This window comes from Solanum tuberosum, unplaced genomic scaffold (genome assembly GCF_000226075.1).
Source record: "Solanum tuberosum cultivar DM 1-3 516 R44 unplaced genomic scaffold, SolTub_3.0 scf00095, whole genome shotgun sequence".
Lineage (NCBI taxonomy): Eukaryota > Viridiplantae > Streptophyta > Magnoliopsida > Solanales > Solanaceae > Solanum > Solanum tuberosum.
The window spans coordinates 366,120-374,363 of record NW_006239021.1 but is presented as its reverse complement, the minus strand read 5'-3'; the positions used below and the strand labels follow the sequence as shown (position 1 = coordinate 374,363).

The 8,244-nt window shown below is 33.3% G+C and overlaps 1 protein-coding gene across 2 annotated transcripts; it reads left to right on the top strand.

The window, feature by feature from the left end:
* The first annotated feature begins 1,923 nt into the window (after positions 1 to 1,923).
* On the top strand, positions 1,924 to 8,080 carry LOC102579309 (vesicle-associated protein 1-1). 2 transcript variants are annotated; one of them, XM_006347836.1, is made up of 8 exons: positions 1,924 to 2,180; positions 2,297 to 2,367; positions 2,455 to 2,536; positions 3,704 to 3,819; positions 3,959 to 4,111; positions 4,221 to 4,262; positions 6,255 to 6,332; positions 7,655 to 8,080. In XM_006347836.1, exons 1-8 carry the CDS (start codon positions 2,129 to 2,131, stop codon positions 7,763 to 7,765), a joined length of 705 nt encoding a protein of 234 aa, XP_006347898.1. In that variant the 5' UTR covers positions 1,924 to 2,128; the 3' UTR covers positions 7,766 to 8,080. The 2 variants fall into 2 exon arrangements, with proteins under 2 accessions (XP_006347898.1, XP_015164477.1); XM_015308991.1 differs by lacking the exons at positions 1,924 to 2,180; positions 2,297 to 2,367; positions 2,455 to 2,536 and adding an exon at positions 2,601 to 2,722.
* Positions 8,081 to 8,244: the final 164 nt, after the last annotated feature.

Genomic DNA, 8,244 nt, shown 5'->3' with positions numbered 1-8,244 from the left:
TATTTTTAGTAAGATTCTCATCTAATATGGGACGGAGAGAGTATTAGTTTTTGAAAATGGAAAAGGACAAAACACATATAAAATTAAAAGACATATAAAAAAAGTTGGTTTAACTCTCAAACATAAAAAGTAACATATGTTATTAAAAACTTTAATAAAAAGTACTATAATTTACAATAAATAATAACTTAAAATATCTACAAGACAACAAAAAAAAGACTAATTTTTGTACTGCTTGTGTCACATATATTAGGATTGGGATGATTTTAAAATTTTAATTTTGGTTATACATTATAAAATAGCCGAAAAATTGAATGATATATTTTTTTTAAATAACCGAATGAATCGTCCTATCGATAACCCTAATGTTACTTCTACTCTGTTTATTTTTACTTAAATTTAGAAAGATATGCTTCATTTCTACCCTCAATCTTATTGCTACATTTATTTGCTATTTAAAATTGAAATTAAAAAGACAAATGACAAATAAGTTTCTATATTAGCTCACTTATGAGCAAAATATATTACAACAATCTTTACTATTTTTATAACAATACATAAACTATACTCCCTCCGTCCCATATTAGATGGGCACTTCCAACTTTACACGGTGATTAAGAAATCATTAATACATTGGAAGACTTCACCATTTTGCCCTTTCTTTATATCAATACACATTGAAATGAGTTACAAAAAATACACATACAATATAGGAATGGTTATATTAATTGTAGGGGTAAAATGAAAAAGAATTAATTAATTCTATCCTAATTTAATAAGTGCTCAAATAATATGGAAAAAAAAATTTAGTAAGATTCTCATCTAATATGGGACGGAGAGAATAACAATATAACTTTATTAATGTAGGGCCCGGGCAGCGCCCGGGCTTTCGTTACTAGTATATATATATATGCAGAAAGGAAAATCAACGAAGCTACATGGTAATTACTCGTATCATTTGCTCTAACTAACTTTTATATTTTTTAATATTTAATACTCTGAATATTTCATTCAGTCACCATCCAACTTGGTGATGTCAATATCAACCTTTGACAAGTAGTAGTATTTTTTAAGGATACTCTTTTTAGTTACAAACCCAATACCATAAATAAACAAGCAAATCACTTATTCTTCCTGAATTTTTAATTAACAAACACATTTGGGAATTGTCCATAATTAACAACTTGTTTTTTTTTTTTTTTTTCAACAATAACAGCTTGTAAAGATGATGGTTTGCTTTCATTAAAAAAGGCAGCTAAAAAGGAACCATTAGTGAAATTTTAATACATTAGTTTGTTAATTGTGCTTTTACAATCACCTTTTGTCTTCGCTTTTTAATGCTAATCCACTGGATCTTTGGCGTCGATAACATTGCTTCTTTACCTAAAATAATTTAACAAATATGTGAGTTGTATCAGATACAAAATGTAAATTTTGTTCCGTTAATTTTACAAATAAATTAATTTTTATCTTCCGTTTGGACATGTGAATAACACATGCTATTTAAGAATAATTCTGCCCGGCCAAACCCAATTTTTTTTAAAAAAATACTCCCTCTGTCCCTAATTACTTGTCCACTTTTGAATTGACACACCAATTAAGAAAACAATTAATTAAATAGTGAGTTTACCATTTTATCCCTATTAATTATGAAGTGGTTGAAAAATTCTACATTTTTCAAAGTAATTAATCATTTAATTGAGGATATAATAGGTAAAAAAATTATCCTTTCTTAATTTGTTAAAATGGATAAGTAATTAAGAATAACTATAAAAGAAAAAATGAATAAGTAATTAAGGACAGAAAGAGTAATAATCATGTAAATAGATAGTGAAAAACAGAAAATTAAAAAAGGAAAGAGATATAAACATTTTAACATGCCACCTAACAAGGAAAAAAGCCGCTTACCGAATTTAAACATAACCAGCATGGAAGTCAGTCAAACGACACTAACCCACGTTTCTTACTTGGCATCACTTTAACCATCTCCTCGAGATCCTCGCCCTCCGTGAAACTATCTCCGAATCCCACTCCCGTCGCCGGAAAACCGCTGCTGCTCCGCCCGAAACCGTAGTAGAAGTATAATTCCCGGCTGATTTATAAAATTATAGAAAAGATCGCTGTCGAAATGAGTAACGGGGAGCTACTTCAAATCCACCCAGTAGAACTTCAATTTCCATGTAACGTCTCTCTGTTAGAAACTTCTACAACATTTTCTACCTTATTTGAACTTTTCAGATCCGTGTATTGTTCCCTTTGTTTTGATTTGGTGTTTTTTTTGTGATGTTAAAAATAGTCGAATTGAAGAAGCAGATCTCAAGTTCCTTGCAATTGAGCAACAAATCAGATGACTATGTAGCCTTCAAGGTATCATGGAAATACACTGCAATTACTTTTTTTTTTTTTTTGAGATTACAATTTTGTTTTATGTTTTTGGAACTTTTTGGATTTCAGGTGAAGACGACGAATCCAAAGAAGTACTGTGTAAGGCCCAATACTGGAATTGTGATGCCTCGCTCTACCTGTGAAGTCATAGGTCTTTCTCTCTCACACTCTTTTCGTTTATACACTGCAATTATTTTTTTTTTTTTTTTGAGATTACAATTTTGTTTTATGTTTTTGGAACTTTTTGGATTTCAGGTGAAGACGACGAATCCAAAGAAGTACTGTGTAAGGCCCAATACTGGAATTGTGATGCCTCGCTCTACCTGTGAAGTCATAGGTCTTTCTCTCTCACACTCTTTTCGTTTAATAAGTATACTCTGTTTGATTTGTTCAGTTTGCTAAATTATCTTTTTAGTTTTTTATAGTTAGTACTCCCTCCGTTTACTTTTATTTACTATTCTATGCACCCGATTGACCATGAGAATTATTCACTGATGCACTTATTTAAAAATTAGTGTTTGTTCGTCATTGTATTATGCAATTTGAAAAAACATCCAAAATCCTGCGTTCACTTTTTTCCATTTTCACTATATTACTTTTTATCAAATTTACCCTTAAATTTGTTATTTTATAAACTACACTTTATGTTTAAATCATAGTTTTAGTAAAATTTCATTCAAGCAACCAAATATTATTTGTAAAACTATAACCAAACACAACTACAGTTTCAAAATTTCAAATAAAATGAAAAAATACTTGTAATAGTATGTAGTAGCTCGCATATCTATGACATTATTTGACTATCTATTTTGAGATATTACTCTTTTAGAGCAGATTTGATTGTATGTTTCAGGTAAATTAGTCAATTTGGGGTTTTTAGAAATTGAGGGTACAAACCATATTTATTTAGAATAAAGTATATTCAAATTATAATTATTCTTTGCAAAAAGTGTGGCCAAACACAATTCCAACTACAACTTCAAAAACTCCAAATAGAGTGAATAATATTTTATTTTTATGGCCAAAGCCAAAAGCTACTAAAAATAATTTCACTTTTACTTGTCCACTTTAGTGTATTAGGAGAAACATTTTTTTTTCTTGTTTTACCTTCAACATTACCTACTCATTTCCCAAGTCCATTGAGACTATACACCAATTAATATGAGTATTATGATAAATATGCACTTTATTTATTATTTCTTAAGGGGAGTACAAAGTCAATTGTGGACAACTAAAAGTGAACATAGGGAGTAGTAGTTTGGGATTGAGACATAGTATTAGTTGATGTTGTAATTGTTCTTACAATTTATGGATTCAGTTACAATGCAAGCACAAAAAGAGGCACCACCGGACATGCAATGCAAGGATAAGTTCCTGCTTCAAAGTGTCATAGTAAGCCCCGGAACTATGGCTAAGGATATAACTCCAGAAATGGTAAGATTGTTAAAGTAGTGTTCTTGTTGTTTCAAGTGTTAACTGATAGCAAAATCTGTTCTTATTGTTGTTTCTGCACTGCGAATTGTTAATTGATGAGAATTAGCAGGGTTTTATACACGTTTTTTTGTTCTTTTAGTTCAACAAAGAGTCTGGGAATCATGTTGAAGAGGTCAAGTTGAGAGTGGCTTATGTTCCACCTCAACCACCACCATCACCTGTGCGGGAGGGGTCCGAGGAAGGTTCCTCACCTAGGGCTTCAATATCTGAAAATGGAGCTGAGTTCCACAATGTGAGTTTTAGGCATCTTTCCCTCGTGTTATTGAAGATTAAAGATTTATTTTGGGGGTAAAAGTCTAGCAGAATTCATTTGGAATATGAGATATCCTGTTGTTGTGCAGGCTTCAAGGACATATGCTGAGCCACAAGACAACTCATCAGAGGTAGATTTCCTTTTCCAGAATTTACGATGTTTCTTATGGTGACTGATAAGTTCCATGGTTTCTATTATTGCCTATGTTGTCAAGAATATACGCACGCCAACAAGAACGACTAAGTTTCTTATGTCTAGGAATCAATAAATTGCTTGGCTAGCATTCATTTTGCTTATTGTTACTGTAGCACATTGTTGGATATTCAGTATATATCACTTGAGTTCCATGACTTTGCAGTTTTCAAGAATTTTCCTTATTCCATCATGGTAGAGCTACTGGTGTCTGTTTGTTTATTAACTTCCACTCATTGTAATCTACCATATTGCTTTCTGTGCATTTATGGGGAATTTCTATTGATGTTTATTCATCGTAAACCTTGTGTTGTTCTTAGAGTCTGGTTTGAGTTTTTTTTCCTCAGTGATTTGCATTTTGGCTGCCTGGGACTTTTCTGAACAAATTCTTGTGTTCCTTGGTTAGCTTGAGAAAGTATTTTCATCCTTTCTTGTTTGTTTTAACTGTGAGCACACCCTATACCCTCTCAAAGACAAAAAGGAAAAAATAACTGCTATGTTTTATAGATGTTATATAGGAAACATCCATATATAATAATTAGTTCTTGAAGGGGATTACAGATAGATTTTGGTCTGTTTTGGTCATCCAGTGTAGGCTGTTTGAAGATAAAGAGATTAGGATGACACTTATTTTTTATTGGTTGCCCTTGATGGGAATTAAGGTTCAATATGGCTAGCACTGGACAAAATCTTCCTGAATACTACTTGTTTCTTTTGTATGATTATTCTTATAAATCTACCATCATCCAGTGATGCCTGATGAATAGGTAGAGAAGCTTTTGTGTTCTCACCTGCTAAATGGAGAATATGAATAGCAAAATGCTTCATTTGTCAAATTAAAGCAAATGCTGAAATTATGAGCCAAATAACTTAAACTTTAGCTTATACAAAACGGAATCAAATTACTTGAATTTTAGAGGGGATGAGAGACAAGAATGGATAAAGTGCTATGATTACATCAAATCCAAACTTCCAAAATTGAAGTGCAAATGAAACAACGGAAGGTAGTTATCCAGTTTTTAGATGCATCTTAATAAGGATTCTGAGGGGTATTATAGCAAAAAGAATATTAAACATAGCAACCTGCAAGACTTTGTCACCATTCTTAAAAAACGTAGGGATCTGAAGACTACAATCTTTTAGGGCCTCTGTGATTTGAACATTTAGAATTTGTCTGGTTTGTGTCCATTTTTTACACCTTTCCTGTGTTGTGTTCTTATACAGTGGCCAAAATTTATCTTGAAATATTCTATGTTTTAAATTTGAATCTATAATTGAGTTTATGATTGATTGCAAGGTGTTAGCCTGGCATTGGTTGAGGGGTGGTCCATATTGTCTTTATATGGTCTAGTATGATCCTTATCTTACGAGCTAACGTTGGGGTTGGCTCAGGTCCAAGGTCTATTAGTTAAACACATCCTCAATGGAGCCTTATCCATGCTCCAAACACAGTAGTCTCCTTTTCTTTTTTCTTCTGGTGAAATTGATTGTAGTCTCTTTACATGATTTTGTACCTCACCTCGCGATAAGTAGGATAAAACCTGTCAGCCTAAAATCTCTCTCTGAAGTTTTTGAGTGGAATCATTTGGTTCAATCTTGGTAAAAGACACTGTCATTTTCTTGCATATATGGTTAGCTATATAAAACGTCTAGTTTGAAGCTCTAGTCACTTCTTAGGTTTTGTAAATTACAAGTAGCTAATGACTGCTTCTCCCCTACATTGTTTTGGCTTCAGCAAATGCATTTCTTTATTATTTTTCTTTCTTTCGTTCAATGATACTTGTTTAATACAAGGTGGAGGTTATGTAAAGTTTGTCGTTATAACCAAACCGATTTTGTACACTGTTATTCCCTTTGGAAAAATTGAAGAAGATGCAGCATAGCTATTCAAGAAAAAGAATATTGAGGATTCCTTTTGTTTTATTTGCAGACAAAAGCACTAATTTTGAAGCTGTCAGAGGAGAAAAAATCTGCAATACAGCAAAATAACAAGCTTAAGCAAGAATTGGTAAGGGCCTTAAGATATAAATTTATCTTACTGGTTTTCTTTGTCAGTGTCTTTATCAGAATTTTTGTAACTTTTCACTCATCAGCAATCTCAGACTTGAAATGTTTTTGTTTTCTTTTTATTTTTCTTTTTGTCCCCTTTCTCCTGTAAAGAGATTCAAGGGTTCTCAAGAAAAGGATTGAGCTTCATTCCATTGATGATTAGAGAGGGGCGGGCTAAAAATCATACTTTTAGAGAGAGCGGGGATCTAGCTTATTGTGAGAGTCAGGAGGGAGGGAAACTACGCTACTGGTAGGTTGGAAGGAGATGATCCTCGGGGGTTAAGAGGCACCGAACGTATAAAGATGTTCGTTTATGCAGGCAATGACAGAGGGTGGTTGGGAAAGAAAGGAATAGCAGATGTTTTTAAGATAAAGCTTAACTCAACATAATAGATCAAGTTCAATTATATACTTCCGCTTTCCTATTGGTGTAAGGAGGAATTTTGTAAATGAAGCAGAATCAGTACTTAGCCTCTTATTCCTAGAGGACTGGAAAAGGATTCTCCTTTTGCTTTTTGCTCACCCGTAAATGTGGCCTTGTAATACAATTACCTTTCTCTCAAAAAGAGGGTGGTTGGGAGAAATAAGATCTTTCTATTGACTTGGTCAGATATGTTTACTACCTAAATGGGTCTTGAGGTCTGTACACATGCATAGGATAGCCATTCTGTTTGTTGGCCAAGCCACTGTATAACCTTCCTGCATGATGAGGCGAGCCTCCTTTGTTTTATTTGTCTTCCTGATTGACTTTTGCTATCTTGGTTCTTGAATTAAATTTGTTGTTTCCTTTGTTTGATAACTGCACGCCTCTCAATTGGATAAGGCTGGATCAGCTGCTATATGAAAGCATTGCCTTTTTTCTTTTAGTGATGTGAGTAAGATCAAAAGTCTATTTTATAAGGGGAAATGACGCTACAGCTTTATAAGTTGTGCAGTGGACCTGAAAACCGGAGATAATTAGACAACCTCGTCATCAGTTAATGTTTCCTGAAATCTACCTTCAAAGGTTGATTAGAGAGTGAGATATTTTCATTATTTTGGTAATGAATCGATTAATCATGAGCTCTGTATGATTAGCTAATTGCTATTTTTGATGCTGCGCTTGTAAGGTAAGTTGTCAGGCTTCTGCATTTTGAAATCACTAGTTCTTGAACTGAAATTGTATTGGAAAAATGTTTGACATGGAACTGATTAGCAGCTTTGCGTTTGTTAGCGCTGCAAGAAATTCATTGTAGCCTTTTGAACGTTATCCTTAAACTTCACTAACCTTGTTGGGTGCAGGAGTTGTTGAGGCGAGAAAGCAGCAGACGTCGTGGCGGAATCCCATTTATGTATGTTATTATTGTTGGACTGGTGGGCCTCTTTCTTGGTTATCTTCTCAAGAAGACATGATGGCTAAGAGGTTGCTGCTACATGGTCAGTGCAGAGCCAAATGTTTAAAAAAATCTAGAACCTTGAAGAAAAAGGTGACTAATCCAGTAAAGCTTTGTATCATTAGTTGTCTGGTTGACTTAAAAATGTACAAGACAGGTTTTAATCTGTTTTTGTAATGCCTGAGCTCGAGAGTATCATCGTGTGACTAACTGCATTTGACATCCTTTGCCAACATGTGAAGGAGACATTTTAGTGTGCTAATTAAGTATACTTCCTGTTTATGGACTGCAGCTAGTTTTTGTCCCTCCACTAATAGTTATCAGAGTTATCTTATTGGCATGGATTTACTTAGACTAGTTTTACAATTACAACCTTATTTTTTGAGATTTCATCCTCACAAATCCTGCAATTTTCCTGTTTCTGGACTTAGAGCGTATATACCATGGCATAATGGCGATTAAGGGACTTTTTCTAAAGCACTATATTGCTATTGGTAT

Coding starts and splice junctions, on each gene's coding strand:
- LOC102579309 (XM_006347836.1), top strand. CDS start 2,129: ATGAGTAACGGGGAGCTACTTCAAATCCACCCAGTAGAACTTCAATTT. Junction 3,820..3,958: donor AGGATATAACTCCAGAAATG/GTAAGATTGTTA, acceptor TTGTTCTTTTAG/TTCAACAAAGAGTCTGGGAA. Junction 4,263..6,254: donor CACAAGACAACTCATCAGAG/GTAGATTTCCTT, acceptor TTTTATTTGCAG/ACAAAAGCACTAATTTTGAA.